This window comes from Sitodiplosis mosellana, unplaced genomic scaffold, assembly GCF_009176505.1.
Source record: "Sitodiplosis mosellana isolate CC-2019 unplaced genomic scaffold, AAFC_SMos_1.0 Smas_scaffold_6150, whole genome shotgun sequence".
Lineage (NCBI taxonomy): Eukaryota > Metazoa > Arthropoda > Insecta > Diptera > Cecidomyiidae > Sitodiplosis > Sitodiplosis mosellana.
Window position 1 is genome coordinate 3,823,236 of NW_022601391.1, and position 23,232 is coordinate 3,846,467.

Genomic DNA, 23,232 nt, shown 5'->3' on the forward strand with positions numbered 1-23,232 from the left:
TGTTCGATGTATGAGATTGAGTTCGGTTTTGATGGATTCGTTTTGGTATGCGAAATGAATATCTTATAAAAACAAAAGACGAAATGCACTATGAAATGGAGCGTTGAATATTATTTTGGCTTATAAAAAGAAAAAAAAAACAATCGAAATTATGCTTGTGAATGAGTTGAATACATATATAGTACAATTAATACTGTTCGATGCGGTAATATGGTGGTTGTGTACGATATTCATGTTATACGTATCATTGATTGTTGGCCATTTGGAATTTATTTTAATCAATGATACCGAATATTTGTGTGTCGCTGTTGGACATCGAACCAATCGTTATATCATTATCAATTCATCTCAAAGCGCAAAATGAATAATAAATCTATCCTACGAATGAGCGCAATTGATGTGCGTTCAAATGGACAAATGAACAACAACAACAAATAAAGAAGAAAACAATTTGGTATGCACTCGTGGAACTTCTTCAATACACGAAACCCTTGGAAAATACTTGTTTTTGTATGTTAAATTAATTGGTATGCATTTTGTTTTAAATTATTCCTAATAATTTTAGTAATTGGTAAGTATTTTAATATCATTTACCATACGTATTTATATTTATATGTATATTGTTGTAGTTCTTTTCGTATTCTTTTTTTTTCCTTGTGTGACTTTGAAAATAATTACAATTCTACGGAATAGTTTGCATGTTGTGAGTGAACATTGAATTGTTACCGTAAGTTCTTTTTCCTGTGTATTTTGTTTTATTTTTTTCCTCTTCATTTTCTTTTCTGTGCTACTGTGCCTGGGTGTGGGTAAGAGCTTATTTAAAAATCCATTTAATTAAATGAAAACAAATGCATGGTAAATCGAAATGAAAACTCTCGATTACTTGAAAGAAAAAAAAACTTTAATTGATCCATACTGAGTATTTCTGAAGATGAATAAAATTGTGGATTTGAATTATGGATTTTTCTTTACACTTTCCAAATAATAAGATGTGATGGGATATTTTTGTTGCATCTTGATAGCAATTGAATGCATTTCGATTAAAAAAAAACTTAATCTCTCTGTTTGCTCTCCCATTGTTTCTCTCTTTTATTTGTTCTCTGTATATGGTTATCACTCGTAAAAGAAAAGAATATTAAATGATCAGTTTTATGAGTTTTTTTTTGTTATTTTCATTTTTTTCCGAGAGCCAGTCGATTGTGTTTGAAAAGCTCGCATTTTAAAATTACAGATTACAATGTAGGTAACATAGTCGCACAAAAAAAACGAAAAATGTATTTATTCTTTTAATGATTGCACATAGTTTCGAAAATGTGTTTTTTCGTGTGTATTTGATGCATGTATGTCATTCATATTTCTCCATTGGATGTATTTGTGTGAGTGTGTTTGTTATGTTATTTTATTTTATTTTATGTTTAATCGCCGCCTTAGTCAATTTTCCGTGGTTCCGATTTTCATTTTTGTTGTCATTCATTTTTAGTTCACTACATTATTTGGCAATATTGACAATACGTATGTATTAGTTTTTTTTAGTTTATTTTGTTATATATGCATAATGTTTAATCACTTAGAAATGAAACGCTTGCGTACGTAAGCAAACAAATAAAATTCAACTAACATAGCAGTTTTAAAATGAGAATTTCCACGCAAAATGAATTGTAAACAAAATTGATTGAATGCAGTTCGGTATGAATTTCTCACACTTGAACAAAACGTAAAAATTGCGAAATGACAAAAAGAATAGTGGTGCATCAAACGGAAATACATGTATGTAAAGTGTTCAATGAGGCTAATGAAACACTCATTTCTCGGCTGGTTAGGATTGCACTGTAAAACGGTTTTTTTTGGCCACAGAGGAGATAGAAATGTTCATTATTTTCGTTGTAAGATGAACTATGATGTCTGTGGATATCTACGTATCTTTTTTTGGGCAAATATTGGCAGTATTTGTATGAAGATTATGATAATTTCAATTGAATAATTTACACCCGATCAAAGAAAATGTTAAAAATAACGAAATGAAAGAAGAAGAAAATATGGAAAAGTTCATTAAAAGAAATCAATGAGTGTTTCCAGTTTGTGTGTGTGAGAGTGTGTGTGTGTCTGTGCCCAGGATGGCCGTGCAAAGTGATCGGCATCGAGGAGAGAGAATGCATATATATTTTCTATGTATACGCCTACATAGCTACACAAATATAATATTTATAGATTTTTTTTTTAATGGTAAATTTTTTACTGCGCGCACTTATCAGTTTGTCGGTATGTAACAGAACTGCGAAAACGTTTCAACATCCGGTCCGACCGATGCCATCATGAGCGATGGCCTTGCAAACGATGTATCTGTCGTTTTCGCATTCTTTATTCGATTCTGTGCACTGGAACATTGAATCTTTGTAACGTGTCCGTCGGCTCCGACACATACGGCCAATAAGTAAGCTACTTACAAACTAAATACTTTTTTCTTTTTTCAATTTTTTTTTCTGTTGTTTCAATTAATACATAGTAGGAACATTTTCATTAGAACTAAATATATATTTACTTTTAGTGTTCTCCTTCGTTTTCTTCTGCTGCTGCTGCTGCTGCATCATCATCATCTTTTGCTTTTTTTGCTTCACTTTTGGATCATTCATTTTTGTGATTGTTGTTATTCTGTCATTGTTTTTTGCTGTTTTCTTGCATTGTGGCATTTAGTCAGTCGAACAGTTGGATTTGACCAAATTAGCACGTGTCTTCATTTTCGTGTATTTGTATTCAATGTTGATTGATCTAGATTAAGTGTGATCGTTACGTGATTTTGGCCGTTTATTATTATTTATGATCCTCTTGCCATTTTTTCTTCGATTAGATAATCTAATTTGCTATGTTTTCTCTAATATCTTTTTTTTTATTTTGCTCAGATTTGCATTTGCATTTGCTTTATATATATATATAGATTGATGTATATATATTGGAACTGGTTTCTTTTATGTTTTGCTTATGTCGTGTCTTTTTGGTTGCTTTTGATTTTGATACTTTTTTTTTAATTCTCAAATGCGAGGAATATGTTCTCTGTTCATTACCTTCGAAATAATTGTTGTCGTGTTTTAACTTAGTTTCTCACCATTTCTTGTATATTCATCGAGATAATCAAGTTACAGAAATTGACGCATTCGGATCACATTTATCCGATGCATCTGATGTTCTAGTTCACAATGAAGTGAAAAAGACACTTCAAAGAGTATGATCGTGGACGTTTTGCGTCTTTTCGATCGTATTTTCTCTTCTTCTTTTTTTTGTTTACTTTCCATGCACAATTATCCAGTCTCTATTTGTTTCTAAAGGAGCAATCCACACACATACACAAAAGTAATGCCGAAGTTCCTATGTGATTGCGGTAAAAGTTTTATGAAATCTATATATTATCGCAATCACATAGTATTTTCGGAATTACTTTGTTGTGTGTAGTGAGCTTGAAAATTAAAACTAGGAGGATGAACCAATTTCGTTTAAAGTGCCCTCGAAATCGGTTAAAAACCCCACCTAATTTCTATTTTTCTCATCTCTTCATACAACTCATCATCACCTTTGCACAGTTGGCATTTGATCCAAATTCTGCTTGCCCATTCCAGGATCTCGGTGTATACTACGAAAGAATTTCGCTTAGTTTTCTTGACTGATTTTAAATCTGATTCCTTTAATCAAATGTGTGCACGTATACGTGGGAATTCTTTTTCCATGATTTATTTCATCGTTTCAGCTAGATTTGAAGTCTTATCGGCGCATCCATTAAATTTTAGCTAAAATAATTACGCATTACAAATTGCAATGCAACTTAAAAAGTGCATACACTGAAACTGTATGGATACGGTTTCCTTTACTTTTCACATTCATTTCTTTTCGTACGGTATCATCTATTAGCCTGAATTTCTCTCTTACAAGCATTCAATGTCCATGCATATTTTTCCCTACACAATTTCCTTATACGTTAAATGTAATATGTATCTCAATAACTAAGAGCTAATCCAAATAAATGTCCAAAATCAATGTTCAATCGGAAGTAAAACGACTCAGTGTTTATTTCCATGAAAAAAATTGCACGCATGCGAAATTCATTAAATCATTACGAAAAAGCCAGTGGCCAAAAGTTGGACAAACAACCGAAGAAGAGACAAAAAAAAACAGGGCTGACGAGGGATCGGAGTTGGAAACGAACAGAAGCAAAAGATTCGATATTTTGCAAATGTTGAACATTTGTTTGTAAATTTTTGATTGATAATCCAAAAGAAGAGAACACTCAATGCCGACATTAATTCGTGATTTACTTTTTTAATAATTACATTTATCAACTATCATTTTTGTCGCTTATTTTTTTTCATCTCTTAAATTGTTTACAGGAACTATGTAATGTTTGAAAAGTTTTTTCTTTAAATCTCAATCGCGTCATCATAATTAAATCCACGTTTTTATAACCATTTTTTTGTTATTCAAATGAAAAACCAAGAAGAAAATCAAAAAGCAAACCAAATAACCCAACAACTTTACATCTCCAAAATCAAAAGATGAATGCAGAACTGAAATAAAATAAAATAACAAAAACCAACGCAGATAAGTAAAAACACAAGTATAACAAATCAAACAGAAATGGGAAATGATAAAATAAAACAAACGAAAAAAAATATTTTGTCAAAGTTTTGCAATTTATTTGTTTACAAATAGAGACAACGGCTTTTGGCTTCGACCAAACATATCTTACAACCCCATTCCAATGAAATGCCAAACATATAGGTTTTTTTCTTTGTATTCTAAAATGAAATGTAATTTGCAACAATAGGATTCAAATGGGGCTGAAAAATCGCAAATCTTGGCCATCAAGTTGTATAGTTTAATTTCACCATAGGGTTTAGCTTCACTTTGAAATAATACCGAGACAACTACAGATGTTTTTTTTCATAAAAAACCGTGTGAAATGTGCGCACTGCATGTGTGTATTGGATAGAGGAATGAGCACCAACGTGAAGAAAAGCAAAAATGGCGAAAAAAAATCATTTCAGCTTCTGCAAAATCAATGCTTCGATTTAGTTTTAAAACTGTTTTGAACACGTTGCCGGAGCGTGAGTGTGGCCGTACTTCAGTGTGATTTCATTTACAAGCCAGAGTTCTTTCGATTAAATTTGAACAAAAATTACAATAACAGGTGCAAAGTTCTTTTTTTTTCTTTCTCTTGCAATAAATATTTCGAGGTGTTGGCAATTCAATGGCAACATAAAACAGTACGCACATTTCTTTGTATACATGTCCATGCGGTTGCATGTTTCAATTTATGTATTTACTCCCAAATAACATAGCTAATCATATCAATCTATTCAAAAATGTGAAATAATAATGAAAATGATAAAACATAACTATATTGACGCTATCGGCTACTGTTCGTAAAATTTAAATCAACTTATTATTCTTGTTCATGGAGTTCTTCTGGTGTATCGATCTTCTCTCATTTGTTTTTAATTTTTTTTTTCAATTAATTTGTATCCCTCGTTCAGGCGATTTTGAGACAATCAAATTAAACCATCCAAAGTAGAAAGGCCGGTTGGTGGTTTGGTTGGTCGGTCGGTCGGTCGGTCAGTCGGTCAGATAAACGGATTAAAACACATTCTTAATGAATAATTTTGTAAAAATTACTAAAAATCATATCCATTTAGTATCCCATTTGAAATTGGCTTTTAAAATATGTTTTAACGCATGCATTTTGATTTGTATGTATGTATGTGTGTGTCTGTGTGCGAAACTGATTTTCGCCATTTCCAACGGAAAATTCAATGTTAGTGAATGCGCATTTCTCTTCATTCAAATTGATTTGACTAAAAATTCTCTGCTCACACATCGCACATCCCGTTCCTCTCGTTCCGCACCACCAATTTTCGTGTGTACCTTTTTTTGCCCGTGTATTTATTTCATGTATAACCTACTGTTTTTTTTTCTTTAATTAATTAGTTTATATAGGAACAATACCAATATCGTACATATTTTTTGTTTTTTTCTTCTTCTTTTTCTCTCAATCTCTTATCAAATCAGTAAAGTGTGTACTGAATTTGACGTATTTTTTTTTCTTCATTATTTTACTTTGATGTTTTTTTGTTTGTTTTGTTTCGTATATTGCTTTATGTCTCTTTAGCTCCAGCGTGAGACAGAACATGGGAAATTCATGTTAATTCAGTGATGAATGACATTTTCCATTCAAATAGTTGTAATTCTCATCATCAAATTATATTTTCGTTAATTTTATTACTAGTGCATTTCCTCCAGTTATATAATTTCTATAATCATTGTATCTCTTCACTTCTATATAATAGTGTTTTCTTCACCAGTTGGTTACTGATTCTTCCCTCTGTTTTTTTTCTGTTTTCGCTGATATAGTTTTAAATTTATTATATTTAAATATGAACGCACTCTTCCGACTAAAGTTTTAAATATCAGTTACTTTTTTTCGTTTTTAAATATCAGCATACACAATCTAATATCTGGTTCAATCTTCTCACATAAAATATAGATGGAATGGAATTCCTGTTCCGTTTATTTCGTTTGGAATGTTTGCATAAAAAAATGTAATGCAGTGCAAAGCAACTCAATGCTTGCATTTATCTCGTTTCATGTGTCATTTACTTTCATATCAATCATATCGTGTGTTGTTTCATTTCTTTCATTCAAGATGGGGTTCAAGGTGCTCAATCATTTTCTCATTCTCTCACAAATTGTCCACTCGGACATTAGCGCATAATTAATTGTGTCTAAATCGATAAAATTTCACAGAATATGCAATATCTGTTTTCAAATTCGATCAGTTTTCAGTGCCCATTGTAATGCGTGTGTGTGTGTGTGTGTGCCATTTCGAATGAAATACACACACACACACACAAATTTCGAATCAAATCGATCGAGAGCAAACGTCTTCAGCAAAAGAGAAATATTTTTTCTTCTGTTCATCTAGTCTTTTAAAATGTGCAATCATTGTGCTTTTTTGGCAATATTATTTAAATCTAATAGAATTAAAATTATCATTATCATTTTGGGAACAAGTGACAGTCTACGTTCATATTTCCATCCAATTCATTTAAATGCCATTTACATGGTAATTGGAATATATATATGTATGGTTTTTGATGATTTTATGCGTGATACCATATCATTTATAGTTTAATATATGTCATTAACAATGAATTTCAATCCAATTGATACGACTCAAAAAATGGTACAAATATTCGGTTTACATTCGTGAACAAACTGAGTATTCTCTGTATTTCGAGCTCATTGATCATCATTTCGGGGTATTTCATTTATTTTTCTCACATGAAATAATCGATCGAGGGCATGCGCTTGCTGCAGCTGCTCATCACTTCGAATTCGCGTAAAATCACCTTATCACTAAATATCATTTAATCAAATATGAATCGATTAAAATTGGTTTGCATGTCAAAAAAGTATTTGAATTTTTGTTTTTCTTTTTATTTTAAAATATAGTATGTTCTAGTCTAGTCTATTCGATATTTGGAATGTGATGTTGATTATTGGATTTTTGTGTTGCGTCAAACGTTTCGATTTTTTTCAATTTCAGAAGCAAACTGATGTATGCTTCTGTATTTTTAGCTAATCGATTTGTATTGATTTAACGGCAGTTTTTTTTTTCATTCTTCTGAATCTATCCACAACAGAGCTATATATACATTTTGTTGTATTATTTTGCATCGATAGTGACATTATTCTGTTTTTTTTTTCTTTCATTTTGTTATACTCTCAATTTTTTTTTAAATTCAGCCGATTGAGAGGATGAGATTTACTGTTTTTGATTTTTTTTCTCAAACGTTTGAATCGTCTTTAATTTTCAAATCATTTATTTCCTGCCATTTAATTAGAACCATTCGTCCGTTTTTTTTTGTATCTTCAATTGTTTCTAATTTTTTGCTCCAAGAATTTCACATTTACACAAATATATCTTATGAAACATAAATACTTGTTTATAAATAAAATAATTCTTGGGATATTTTTTTTTATTTGTAAAAAATTCGTTCAGTTTTTACGCGAAACGGTTTTGACTTGTTATACATAAAATTGTGTGGATCTTTTAGACAAAAAAAAGTATCCCAAGTGTTGGCAATAACAAATGCTATGAATAAAATAATAATAATAATAATAATGATAATAGTAATAATATTATTAATGACAAAATAATAACTAAAATATAAATCGAAAATGACAGTTTTTGTTTTCTTTTCCTTTTTTTTTAAATTACAATTGAGCAATTTTTCTCCTCATTTCTAAACAGTTATTTGGAGAATGTATTTATGACGACGTCAGGAATAGCATTTTTCATCCTCCGGATCGAAATATTTCTTGCCATCGAAAATTAATTCATTTATCAATTATTGATTTGATCGACGATTCTATTTGATTAACTCACCACTCATTTGGCTATAGCTATAAAGTTGTTGTAGGATTTCATTGTTTGTTGTGGTTGGTGTTGATGATTGTTTGTCGGCATTGATTTGAAGCATTAAATTGTTTTCCATTGGCAATGAAGACGGCTGATTGGTATGCAGATCATCCGATTTTTGATCAACACTTTCGTCAGTTTTGTCCGAAAACAAAGCCGAACCGCCGTTCGATGTGTTCGCAGCGTTGTTCAATTGTTGTTGTGAATTGTTTTGCTGTAGAATGTATTGATTGTAGAGGCCGGTTATAAACGATGGATTGGCTTGCTGAAGCTGAAGAGAACGAGAGAATGGTTAAAAATCGGGTTCGGTGGATGAATGCGAATAATTCATCTAGGTTGCATATAAAAACAAATTACATTTCATATGGCTTTTGTGTTCTTGTGAGTGTTTTATCTTGCATTCTGTATCTGTACCTGTTGTTGTTGTTGCGGTGTCGGCGTGACCGGCGGTGATTTATCAAATGAAGCTGACATCTGATCGGTGAGACAGTTAATGCCGCCATTTTCAAGTAGAGTTTTCACTTGTGCCAAGTGCTCCCGCGAATAAACGTGCTCTTGTAGATTCACTTTTTGAATTCCGCAAATTTTACAGTCATCCAATTGGAGGTCAGGCGATGCAACCGACGATGACTGATGCAAACTGTCGTCATCGGTATAGCATCGACTGTTGCGACTCTTTTTGTCTTTGGCACGTGCATTTTGGAACCAAACCTGTTCGATCAAATGAATGAAAGAAATGGAATATAGTTAGCCACCCAAATCAAACTGTTTGTCTCCAAAATAATCAGAATTTAGCCGATTATCCTACCTGAACGACGCGTTTTTTCAAATTGACCTTCTTGGAAATTTCTTCCAGCATTTTGCGGCTTGGATTCGACTCATTCTGGTAACATTCGTACAGGAAATTCAATTGTTCGGGCAAGATCGTAGTTCGCAGGCGTTTGTTGCTCTGTTTTTCGGTGGAAGCTGCTGTACCTGTTGCACTGCGGTCTGGACTACGACTGCTCGATATACCTGCTGCACTTGTATTGAAGACCTCAGTGTTTTGTTCATTCAGCGACTCCATGGAAGCGGTGGAGGCCAATGAGCCAGATGTCGGACGTGGTTGTTGCTCGTTTGCTTGTTGCTTAAAATGTGGATTGGTTTGCAAAGCAGCAGCCGAACGTTGTTGCTTTTGAATTAAGCTCAACATTTGCTTCATAATGGCGGTGGTCTGGTTTATGTTGGCCTTTGGCTCTTGAATTTGGCTGACACTATCTTGCAAAAACTTCTTTGATTCGTTGACTTGATAATACTGCAATAGATAATCGAAAGTTGGCTTTTCACCACCGAACGCATCCAATCCGGGGGATTTGGAGTTGTGCAATGTTGGCGATCCCAACTGTTTCTGATTCTTCTCATTTTGCACATAGTATTGGTACAAATAGTCAAAGTTGCCACCTTTTTTCTTCAATTCGCTCATTTGATAGTACTGGAACAGAACATCGAAGTCCATGCTGTTTTTATCTTGCTTCTTAAGCTCCTCGTTCTGTTCGTTTTGCATGAAATAGTTGTACAAGAATTCGAATTGATCGCCTTTGTATTTTTTGTTCATTGATTTGAAATCGCTGAGCTCATTGTCGCTAGATTCGGAGAGTTTGCGCTTTTTCTGCGACAAATCCACCGAATTGTGAGTATCAAGTAGTGCGCCTCCACCTCCAACGGCCGCCATATTCTGCAGCAAATTGAATGGAGCCGTTTCACTGAATCCCTGGCCGAGCAATTGCTGATTGAATAACAAATTTGGATTGATTAAATTGATTAGTTGGTGCTGATCGTGTCGTGCATTGGACGACGGAGTAGTTGATCCACCGCTTTGCGGTAGAAATGATTGTTGCTGTTGTGCCGATGACGATTGTGGTGATAAGGTGCTTTTGTACAAACTTAAATTGGGACTTGTTGCATTGCTAGGGTTATCATTGTGTTGCTGCAAATGAATCGGGAAAATTGGTGCATCAGTTGTGATAGGATACAGATTAGCTCGTCGGCCACCGCCACAACGGTGAGCTCGAGAGCAAGACAATAAGTACAGTGCGAATAGCTCGATGAGAAGATTTCCATGAGCACGCAGTATGCAAACGTGGATTTTTGTGCATTTTATATGTATTTGTATTTCCATTCACTTTGCATAATGCGCACTGATGAAAACACACTTTCCCACGAATACTCTGAGCTCGTGTTTTTTGTTTGAGGAATATTTACCTGTGAATTACCAAAACCACCACCAACACCACCAAATAACGTACCTCCAAGTGTATTCTGTTGATCGGAATGTTGCTGAACATTGCTGCTGCTGACACTGTTATTTACATCCATGCTTGAGCTTGAATCTTCACTGCTCATATTCTGCGGATAACAATTGAAAAACCATTGAAATCTATCATTCGCTCAATTGCACAATGGTATGTCAATCAATAGTTTGTTCCTTACTTGCTGTTGTAACTGTTGCTGTTGTTCCAATGATATTTGGGCAGCAGCAATCTGCGCTTTGGCCGATTTCTTATTATTTTCCTCCTTGAAACAATGGTTCTTCTGATGGCGTATCAATTCGTAGTATCGTTGAAATACTAAATTACACTTTTTGCATGTGTAATTGATATTGGACTTTTTCTCTTCTGATTCATAGTATGAATTGTTTGGTTGATTCTCATAAATTTTACGCTGCTTTTGACGCGCATTCTAAACGGATTGGAAAAGTGATGTGTGAAATATATATATGTGGAATGACTGCAAGATGTGAACATACCTGGAACCAAACGACAATTACACGTGGTGAAAGCAAAAGTAATTTGCTCAAATATTCCAAATCACTGTCTTTTGGATATGAATTGTTTTCGAAAAATTCTTGCAAGACTTTGATTTGGTAGTCAGTGAATCGAGTGCGATTGGCACGTTTGCCACTCGATGTAGACGAATTTGACGAATTTGAATTGGCATCGAAGCTCTTTTCAAACATTTTGTTGAGCTGGAATTTTTTCGGGGGACCCATTTCTAAAGTACACACAAATAAAACATTGCTTTTCAATGTTTGCTCTTCAATGTATGGTTTGTCAATTTTTCATTTACCTCTGTTACTACTCTCGTTTTGTGAACCACCACCACCACCGATATTCGCAATGTTGTTAATTGGAATACTCTCGATTTGCTGGTTAATCATGTCATTGATGCTATAGGAAGTGCTGTTTGGTGTTGGTGGCCGCGACAATATTTCTGAGCCGCTTTCCGATTTCGTTTCAAAATACATGTGCATATTATTGCCATCCTGATCCATTAGATTTTGGTGGTGGTGGTCAACGGAGTTTTTTTGATGTGACTGTTTCTGTTGTTGCTGTTGTTGTTGTTGTTGCTGTTGTTGTTGTTGCTGTTGTTGTTGTTGTTGCTGCTGCTGTTGGAGGTGACGCTGTTGAGCGGCAACAGCAGCTGCTGCTGCCAATGCTAAGTTATGATGGTGAAATGGTGATTCTGTACGGATTCATACAAATGAAATTTTCGGTTTGACATGAAATGATTCGAACAATGTTGAAAATCCAAAACAAAAAATCTGGTTTTTGAGCTTACCATCAAGGTCGTTTGGCTCGGTTTTTATCGCTTGCGCATAGTCTGATCGATCAGTCGAAGCGATACTTGATGGTTGAGAGTGTGGACGACTGTCATTTTGGCTGGACTGCGCGTTGTGATTCTGTTGAAATCCTTTTCCAACTTGCTGCTGTTGCAACGAATTATTCAATTCATTGCCCAAAGCAGTCACTTTTGTTTGGCCCGTTCGCTCATACTCTTCCAGATTGAGCGTTGTTGATGGTGGATTGTTGAAATTGTAAGGTGAATCTTTGTTGCGCTGTCGCTCCTTAAACAATGTATTTCGGAACCAATGTTTGACCACCTACAGAACAAAGACACCACATTTTTAATAAGAAAGAAAAAAAAATCTGGAATTATAAATGCCGTTCACGGTAATTCGAACTCGAGTACGGTCGAAAGCGTTTTGTGCTTAAAGCAGACACAGCCTAACATAAACGCTCGATCTGAAACTGTGATTAGCCGTCATTTATGGGCTGTTAATTTTTAATGGTCGATTTATTACTTTTATCGTTTTTTCTTTCGATAAAGCACGAAATGGGCCGATAGACATTTATTCACGCAGTTAAATTTTTTGTCTCTGTTTTCGAAATAAAGGGAAATACCACTTACTTTCATCGGGAGATTGGCTTTCTTCGACATTTCCATAATGCTCTCTTCACTAGGGGAATTGTTGATGTCGAAATGGGCACGTAAAATTTTCAACTGTTCATCGGTGATTCGTGTGCGTGCACGTTTTTGATTACTTGTCGCTTGCTAAAAATGTTTCCATTGAAAATGGAAAGTAATCAAAATTAAAAAAATTCATAAAAACCGTGTACACACAAACGTAGACTGTCATAAAAGAAAACGGAACAATTCGAGGGGGGACATACCTGCTGCGCTGCTGCAGCTTGTTGCTGTAGCAATTGAACCTTCTGAGCGGCTGCCAATGGATTCGCATTTACTGCAATATCGGAAGCATTACTCGATACGGAACTCATGCTAGCCGTTGAACGGCCAAGATTTGGCGGAATATTGAGACTGGCATCATTGTTTGTGTTGGCTTGTTGTGCTGCTGCTGCTGCACTAAAAATCAATGGTGGGGCCAAATTCATAAAGTTCAACGAGATCAAATGTTGGAATTGCATGAGATTCAACATATCAAGTGTGTTAAGCTGCGGATTCCCGGTCAAATTTGGTAGGTTTTGCAAATTTTGCAAATTCTGCAATCCTTGAAGTCCTAATGCTGCGTCAAAGATAAAGGGAAATTTGTTAATTTGAGCAATCAACGAGGTGTATACTGATTTATTTTTGTCATATACCTGGTAATCCCTGTAAATTTTGCAAATTTTGAAGGCCTTGAAGGCCTTGTAAGCCTCCAGGTATGCCAAATGCTTGAGGAAAATTAGCAGCAGCGGCCAAGTTTTGTTCCATAATCTTTTGTGCGAGTGTTGCTGGATCGATGTTCAGTTGTTGCGACAAATGCTCCAGCTGTAATGCTTGCTGCGACTGCTCAGATAGCTTTCCCAATACAGGTGATGCAGCAGCCAATGGCTGTGTCAAATTACTTTCAGCCTTAACTTTCGGTACGTCTGATGGCGGTTTCTTTGCTGAGAAATCAAGAATTTCATTATCCGGCCCATCAACATTCGGCATTGCCGTGTTTCCGCCCTCCATGTAATAATCTTTGAATTTCTCTGCAAACTTCTCCAAAAATTCCAATGGAACTTTTTCATTGTGTACTTCTTCGCAATGCGATTTTAGCACGAACACACTCGAGAATGTTTTCTTGCAGTGGCGACAGAAGTACTTCTCTGCGTTTCCTGAGTTGGGTGTAGTCAAACCAGCAGTGAGCGATTGGGCTAAATTAGCGTTTGTACTCATTGCGGCTTCGTTTAGCAGAAAGTTGGCAAGAGCTGGATTTGCGGCCAGTCGTTGGGCAGCTTCTCCGCTTGGGTTCTTATTCACTTCATTAAATTGCTTGACCAAGTCTGAGCCGTAGTTCTCCAATAGCATTTTGTAAATTGGATTGTTGAATTTGGGCGAGTTAGTTGCTTTCAGTGCGTTGACGGTCGATTCATTGAGGTCAATATTTCCAGTACCGCTCAAATTCGACGGTGTTGGACTCACGCTGCTGAACTGTGAATTGTTTGGCGAAATTTGTTGCTGTTGCTGCAGTTGTTGTTGCAATTGTTGTTGTTCTTGTAAACGGCAAGCTCGCGTTTGATGCAACACACTGCGCATATGAATATCCAGTGTACTACCCTGCACGTAGGCTACTTTACAAATGTCACACTTGAACCGCTTTTTCGGACTGTCATAATCATTGTCGGGGCTGCATTTTCTCTTCTGCAGTTCGCTTTCGAGCTCATTAAATTCCACTGATTTTCGATCGAAATCAACCGATTTCCGGTCGAATTCAATACTTCGGCGATCAAACTCAACGCCAGACGACGACGCATTTGTGGCGGCGATCGTGGGACTGGTCGATGGTGTGATGCTTTCGCTCTGCTTCTTCTTATGCAAATGTGAAACGCTGTTGTAGTGCACGAGCAAAATGTTCTTCTGTGTGAAACTTTCGCGGCATGTTTCACATTTGAATGGACGATTCGGATCTAAATACTTTTCGAGTGGATAGTTTGATGTCTTGTCGGCATTGCGACGATGCAAATTGGATTTGTAGTGCTGCTGCAAGTATGTTTGATGCGTGAATCCCATTTTGCATTTGGTGCATTTGAATTTACGCATTGGATCGTTGTAGCCTTCCTCAGCCATTGTTTGCGAATTCAAATATTCGTCGAGATCAGTCGTTTCACTGATGACTTCCGTGGAAATCGATGATTGATCATCGGCCGCAACGCTGCTACTGCGTTGCATTTCCATCATTTCATTGTCGTCTTGCTTGGTGCTCGATGCAGGACTTCCTGCAATCGGGTAGTCATCATACTCATTGCATTTGTCTAAATTGGGCGATGTGATTGGGCTGTTAGTCGATATAATACCGGCATTGTTGCCTTGATGGAATTGATCCATGTGCTTTTGCAACGAAGCCAAACTCCGGAAGTTACGTGAACACAGGTGACACTTGGTCGCCTCACGCATCGTGTGATATAGAGAATGAACGTTGAGCTTTTCCTGCGTTTTGAATGCTAACGAACACAATTTGCAGCGGTATTTGTAAACATGACGCTCCGAGATCACCGCATTCATATGACAATCTTTGAAATGGTTCAACATTCCGCTAATTGAAGCAAACTGTTGCTGGCACACACGCAGTATGCACATGCATTCATTGTTACTGCCCGTCAATTGGAAGTGTTGCGATTCGTTTGAATGCATATAGAGCTCAGACATCGATTTCAACGATGTGCCACAGGTGACACACTCGATATCCGAGCTGTCTGCGCAACTGCTTGCACTGCTGCCAGGACTCTTGCCAATTTTATTGGTGGCTGACATCATCGATGCATTTCCACTGATCGACGAGCCACTGCTGCCGTTATTACTGTTCAACCAATGACTAGTATCGACTAAATTAAGCAGTCTTGCCAAACCGTCGCTATTCACACTGTGAATGGTCATCACATGTTTCTCCAGTGATTTTTTATCGACGAATGGATCTTGACACAATGGACATAAAACGGTGAAATCGCTTGTACCATCCACATTTTCGGCGGCTTCCAAGTCATTCGCACCCATATTGAAGTCTTCTTCGGAGTTCTCCGCATCCATGCGTTCCGATTTGATGTCATCTTCTTTCTCCGTTAGTGTTGGTGTTGAAATGTCAGCGGTTCTGCCAACACTCGACAGCAAATTCACTTCATCCGAACCCCAGCGCAAATTGGTATTCGGCGAAATGGTCTGAAAATCGGTATCGTTGCTCTGTGGGTGCATCGACGACAGATGTTGTGCAATATCGAATTTATTTTCGGTGAGATAATCGCAGTGATTGCATTTGTAAATGTTCGTTGACATTGCACCAGTCACCGATCCCTTTGCTGATGCCAAGAACATTTGACGGGTATTTGCTTCGCCGGATCCACAATCTGAAAGAGAATGAAATTTTTTTAATGAAAACTAAATAAAAGAATAACGAATATTTCGTTTAATTATAATTTCACAACCAGAAAAAAATATGATTGTAACGACAATAGCAATTTCCACCTGATAAATGCGTTGTAATTTCTACAACGAAACAAATGATAAGTAATTGGCATGCATGTGTATCTATCTACTACTATTTCGTTTGTCAGATTCTCATGTACTTGATCATTTACTCGGTCCCTATTATTATTCATATGAAATGTATAAATGAAGTCTTGGGTGTGCACTCTCAATTTTACAGATGATTATAACGTTTCGCCCAGTGATTTTGTCAAATAGAAGAGAGAAGAAAAAAAAATTTTGTTGAAAAGCAGCCTATGTGTGAATATATATTTTTCAGTTTATTATCTATGCCATGTAATTGTTCTGTGAATGGAATTATCGCGCGCGCAATGAACGATAGTGTTGAAAAATGATCGAACGAACGAAAGAGCGAACATATCGTTCGTGTTTGCACACTGATTGAAATGCAATGTATGAGTCCTTGGACAGTGAGAGTTGATATTTTTTAGGGATACCGCGTCGCATTCATTTGTGTGTTTACTAACACCATTTAAATGTGTGCTTGCACAAAACGAAACGAAACGTGTATGTGCACCTATTATAGAGTGACATACATACAGTACACTAGTATATCCATGTACACATCCATGCTTATTTTTGTTGATTGTCATTCTATCCCATTTTCATTTATGCGATGTATACTTGTCTATTTCACCCGCTCTGTCTGTCTATACTCCAGCATACGTTCTGTCCCGTTCCAACACACATACACATATACACACACACGCTCACTTACTCGCTCACTCGCTCAATATAAATGGTTAATCGTTCCATGTGCTGTTTGTTTCGCCACTCTTTCGCTGCTGCGAAATACTGCTGCTGCTGCTGCAGCTTGGCTCAAGAGAGAGTGAGAGAGTTAGAGAGACAGAGATAGAGTGAGAGAGAGAACGTACACAAATAGGCTCCACCCATTGTGTGTGCATGCATACCACAGATTCGTCGGCACAGACAGAATGTCACAAACTATTACAATAAATATATCAATGAAAATCTACAAAAATCCACAGACGATTCAACTAATTTAGTAATCTTTTGTATGACATTTATTGTGCTTAATTAGACTCGTCCGCTACAGAGTAAATATTCGGTATTCGTTTCGATCGTGTGTATGCGTGTATGTGCGATTTTCGAACAGTAAATAACACGAGCACAAGCCTGACACAGCCAGGCAGCAAAATAATGAACAAATCATAATTAAATAAAATCTCTTCTGATATATATTCACACATATACAGCCACAAATACGTGGGTAAATATGGGAAGAAAACTGGAATCATCTCATAATGTGATAACATGTCGTTGAGAACCTTAACAGTTTCTGTCTCTTTCGTGCGACTTAGTTCAGTTGGGATGACGTTGCCGTTGCCGCTTGGAATTGCTCGCGAACCAATAGTTCCAATTACGAGCAGTACATTAATTTATTACATGTATCATTATAACCATTTATTTATATATCGTTCTTTGCCATCACATATTGCAAGTTTTCAACATGGATCTAGCTCGACGATGGCTCATATTGGGCGTCTGGCGTAAATTCATCGGAGATTTCGAACAACTCTCCGGCTCTTATTTCTTTATTTCGCATTATTTTTGTTCACAATTTCATCTAAAATGAAATTGAATTGAAAAATGTTTGCTGACACACGTTCAGCCGTCGAGTCACATTTCGACGGTACTTGAAAAATGACTTGACGGCACCTTAATTTGAAACTTTTCCTGCATCATTTTCAACTTTACCAAATTCCATTTAAAACAGTTTGAATTCATTTCAATCAGTACGGCTAGTTTTTTGCTCTCTCTCTCTCTCTCTCTCTCTCTCTCTCTCTCTCTCTCTCTCTCTCTTTATCTCTCTCTCTCTGTGTGTGTGTGTGTGTTCGCTTTCGTGCATGCCACGACCGTCGACCGAGCACAGTTTGTTTCGCATTCAATAAAATCATTTAGGTGATTTTGGTGTGTGCACAAAGGCAAGCATCTTGTGGGTCAATTTAAATTACAATTAAATTAAAATAATTGAATTAGGCATTGATTTATTTAGATATGGACGACGAACCGAAAATGGTAATCGGATATAGTGGTTTGGCGTAGCAAGAAAAGAGCGTGGCTTGTTCTTATCTCTACTTCTTTTCAATATTGAAATCAGTAGCCGAGCTACAGAATCACTCTGCATTTAATTAGATATGGAGTAGATTGTGAGTGGACCTTTAAACACAAATAAACAAGCATTAAACAGGCCGGCACTTGGCATAAAGTATGGCTATGCGCATTGGCATTGGTTGATTTTGTGCGATGGGTTCACTTTGAATAGAAATTAACGAGAAAATAAAGACGAATCGGAGCACACAGCTATATGCATGTAAAGAGGAAAGTGAGATTTCTAAAGAGTCATCATCATTGTCGTCGTCGTCGACAACGTCGTCACACAGCCACAAACAATCTAGTTAATTGAGAAGAATTAACCGCGCGTCAACAAATGGATTACTGCGTATTTAAATGAATGTTTTGTTTGTGTGACTTTCTACCTCGTCATCAGGCATGAGCATGATCATGTTGTCACACAAATTACCAACAGATACTAGGAGCTATTGAACGGTGGATATTATCTTAAAGTAAAATGTAATTGGATTTTCGATGTTTTGAGACGATATGTGTCGAAATCAAATCGTGTGGATTCATACGCGTGGTCACGAATCGAAACGCAGTGGCAACAACAAAAATAACACAATTTTGGACAGCACCACACCATTTATTTTAATGATGAGATACTAAATACGTTGAATGCAAAATGAAACCCGACTATGAACTACAAATGTGAGCAATTGAGTGAGCAGTCGACCTATGGAGGGGGGAATAGGCAGGCTGCATTGAAATTTATACGATCATATAGGTATATAAGCGTTCATAGCAATAGCACCAGCATCAGTATCAGCACGAACAACCAAAACGCTGTGACAATTGGCAAAAGAGCCAACCAAAGAATACTCATATTGAGCTCATTATTTTTGTACTTTAATACACATGAAAAAGGGAGAGGGAGGGAGAGAGAGAGAGCGAACAATTCATTCAAAGACAGTGTGTGACACACTGTGAGACAGATAGAAAGACAGCGATATGAAACCATTCGGTATGAATGGTATTAATTACGAAATATACCGGATATTCTCAATAAAGCCCAACTAAATCCAAACAAAAATAATGAAATAATGACATAAATATGTTATAATAATAACAATGATAATAATAACCATATTCATAATGTCAGTAATGGGCACTAGCACCATCTCATTCGGTCGTATTAATTCATTTACAACACAAAGTCTACATTGATTCCATGAACTGACTCATAGAGAGACAGACAGAGAGAGAGAGAGAGAGAGAGAGAGAGAGAGAGAGAGGGAGAGAGAGAGGGGGGTGGTAGAGGAAGATTTTTTTTTCATATTTTTTAAATGCAAAATTCATATGTTGAATAATTAGACATAGCTTGAACAATTATTTCTACTTATTTATTTCGTATTTGATATCATTGGTAGTGAGTGAGTATTTTGATTGGTTTAGTTCATTTCTTTTGATTTGACTCCCCTTTTTGATGCATAACATTCATGCTCCGAATGTTGGTTAGTGAAAATATTTCACGTCATTGTTACGGCAAAGAACGTATCAAGACAAAATTAATACCAATAGCCAAAGAAAACAACAGTACTTTCAGGTTCAAATAATGAATTCGCATTGAAGGGAATCTTTCGCGTCCGCAACTTCATCAGAACTTGCATTTCGAAGAGGCAGGAAAAAAGGAACATTGAAATATAATTTCTATTGAATTTTCGATGTAGTTTACAGTCTTCTTTCTTCGATCGAATTTTTCTTGTTTTGCAATTGAATATATGGTGCAGTTTGACTAGAAATGGCTGAATGAAAATGGTACACAATGCTTGTGAAGCAGCACAAATAGTCGAACATCGTCTGGTTCGAATCGAACTTTGTTTTATGTTTCGGCCACTCATTTAAGAAGAAATGGTTCAATGTTGTTTTCATTCAATACAGAAAATTATTTCATATCGATTCATTTGATTTATAGCAGAGAATAATGAGAAGAGAATAGAAGAGACAACAAAACAAGAATATTTGAACATACACACACACATAAGTGAAGAGTAATCCAGAGACGAATGATAAGATGTACTGAAGAAAGCTTTTTTTCTCTCTATCTATCTCTCGATCCCTCTCATTAGTCTAAAGTGGTGGGCAAGAACAGAACGATTCTCATATAACTATAAATCAATCACAGAATTTTCTGTTAGCACATTGATAAAATGAAACTCATTTAATTATTTGTATGTGCACATAATGGGAAAATCAGTATGCCTTTTTAATAAGGAAGTACCAAACGATTAAATCTTTTGCTTCATCACCGTGAAAATTGAATTTAAATCCACCATATACTACGGCAATTGTTTCTCACATACACACAGACACACGCACACTCATTCCAAATAATTGAACAGAGTGGAATATCGATAAGTTTAGCATGCCGAATCGGAATTTTCTATGTTGAACACAAAACAAAAGGAAAAAATTGAAGGAAAAAAAAATCTTCTTCAATTCTTTTTATTTGATTTTATTCTTTTTTTTATGTCATGTTTCTCTTCTGTTCGAGCTTCGAGGTATTCCATCTGAAATTCATTTATTAATTTTTTTGTTTCGATTGAATTGTACATATTTTTCTATTTCACTCACTTTCACAGTTTTGGTAATTTTTCATTTGTTATGTTTGTGTCTTTTGTTCGAATCATCTTTGTCGTTTCTGTTAATGTGTTGTGAATGCAAGAGTTAGCCTGAATGCATTGATTTTCGGTTTTACGCCGGTATTTTTTTTTCACACATCTGAAACAATGTGCATCAGAACAACAAAATTACACACACACACACACACCTATATACATAACATGATCATCGTAGTTTTGGCCTGTTCCCACTGAAAGATTGCCATTGTGCATAATTTTGACAAACATCCAGACGCTTTGACTGTTTGATCGAAATTTAGATGAACAATTTCGTTCATTGTTTCACGGGCTGATTTCAGATTTTTCTTTCTTTTTGTTGTCTCCTGCTCGTTTGGCTCGCGGTTTTTTTTCTGTCCGTATGTAAATGACTATGAAATTTTGTCGGCTTTTTGTCTTTTCACCTCTCTGTGCATGTCTTTTCACCTCTCTGTGATTTCTCTTTGAATCCCAAAATTTTATTCTGTTTCGTTTTTTGTCAAGTAACAACAATGGAACGGATCGAATATGAAAAGCAATACAAATAATACACCCGGAATAATTACTAATTTCAAATATATATTTTTTTCCTCTTTTTTCTATCGCTTTACGTTTTTTTCTCTCTTCATATATTTATTTGTGGCAGGGCTTAAGTTCTCATTCGTTCCATCTCGTTCTATTTATATTTTGTTCATTTATTCTTTGTTTTGGGCTTCCATTCGCTATCTCAGTTAGCGTATGATGCTGCATGCATGAGCGAGAGAGACAAAGAGAGAGATTTAAAACGTATGGAAGAAAACAAACAGAATTTTCAAAACAATAAGAAGCAGGAAAAAAAACTAAATCTGATTTTTCTTTCATTCCACATTTCGTTAAATTCGGCGAGTGCGCGCTTATTGTAAAAACATACAATCAGTTTTCTTATGTTTTCATTCTCGGCTTCATTTTTTGTTGTTGTTGTTGTTGTTGGCTGAGACTTGGGTGCTGTTGTTTCTTTATACTTGGCAAAGACAATGAACAGTCTCAAGCGAATAGAACAAATGCAAAATATTAATCCTATGACACGAAATACTTCGTTTTTTGATCTCTGCTTCGCAAACCGTATGTACCATTTTAACCAAATAGAAACCGGCAACAATAATTCAACGATAGAGAATCGGTATTAAACAAACGGGCTGTATGTTTTGTGCACAGCAAAAGCAGATACACAAAACATCATCAGATCATGTGACTGAGTCCATGAGCACATTCAATGATTATGAATAACTGCGGTCCGGTTCTACGTCTGCACACTGTGAATAGTTTTGTTTTATATTTTCAATTTCCATTTAGTGCTTGTGTCAACATTTTCGAATTAACATTCGCTTCGAATTAATTATATATAATGATTTCAACGAGGGTTTTACTTGATCTTCATAAAAAATGGTTATGGTCGAAAATTGTCATTTCAATGCTTATAATTGCCTTTTTTTTCTCTTTCTCGTTGTTATTATTATTTCTTGCCTCAACTAATTGATCTTCCGGCAATTGTTTTTCAGAGATTTGAACAGCGTCGAGCGGGAAAAACATTTAAATCGTTGTGTCAACGGAAGAAGTAGAAAAAATGCCTTTCATAAAGAAATTCATCCCAATTTTATCGCAATAAACATTGATCATCGGCCTGTTTACTTATTTACTCATCACCCGGTGTATTTATCGCCAATATTGTCTGGCAAAAGTGAATGAAACTGTGATTTGTGCAGAAAAATCGACTTTGTAGGTACAAAAGAAAATATCTATAAAAAAAACAAAATGTCAGAACTGAATAATTGACCATAAAATAAGTGGATCTCGCATCGGTAGAATACGTTTCATTCATTCAGACACTTTGAGTGCGTAGGAAAAAAACCGCGATTAAAATAATACAAACAATACACTTACACGCAAAATAGACGTGGACTCAGAACATGCATCCAAGGGCTGTTGCTTGCACAAGTAACCAAACCGAACGAATGACGAACTCAAAAAATAAAAAATAAAAAACCGCTGCGAGGAGACAAAATACTCACTCTGAAAATTTTATGTCATCCACTGTGTAATTGTATTTACTGAACCGTATGACGGAGATAAAGACAAACCGCAGGTACAAAGTAAATGGTAAATGACAAAAAAGCAAAATAGCAAAGGAAGAGAGAGAGAGGAAACATTGAACAAATTGTGCAGGGTGATACACGAGACGGTCTCCTCGAATGGGAATATTCTTTTCTGGCT

The 23,232-nt window shown here is 35.9% G+C and overlaps 1 protein-coding gene across 6 annotated transcripts in view; it reads right to left on the reverse strand.

The window, feature by feature from the left end:
* Positions 1-1,580: 1,580 nt before the first annotated feature.
* LOC129574213 (zinc finger protein 2) overlaps positions 1,581-23,232 on the reverse strand; it is a 130,014-nt gene continuing 108,362 nt past the window's right edge. For 4 of the 6 annotated variants that reach the window (XM_055455859.1, XM_055455863.1, XM_055455858.1 and 1 more), the window contains 11 exons: positions 13,384-16,107; positions 12,955-13,307; positions 12,692-12,835; positions 12,062-12,383; positions 11,570-11,965; positions 11,250-11,494; positions 10,934-11,182; positions 10,706-10,849; positions 9,273-10,430; positions 8,879-9,175; positions 1,581-8,735 (listed from right to left, as the gene is read on the reverse strand). In XM_055455859.1, the coding sequence (XP_055311834.1) occupies positions 8,415-8,735; positions 8,879-9,175; positions 9,273-10,430; positions 10,706-10,849; positions 10,934-11,182; positions 11,250-11,494; positions 11,570-11,965; positions 12,062-12,383; positions 12,692-12,835; positions 12,955-13,307; positions 13,384-16,107 (6,353 nt within the window). In that variant the 3' untranslated portion in view covers positions 1,581-8,414. Of the gene's footprint in view, positions 8,736-8,821; positions 9,176-9,272; positions 10,431-10,705; positions 10,850-10,933; positions 11,183-11,249; positions 11,495-11,569; positions 11,966-12,061; positions 12,384-12,691; positions 12,836-12,954; positions 13,308-13,383; positions 16,108-23,232 lie in introns of those variants that run through there. The other 2 variants (XM_055455864.1, XM_055455865.1) reach the window with 2 other exon arrangements.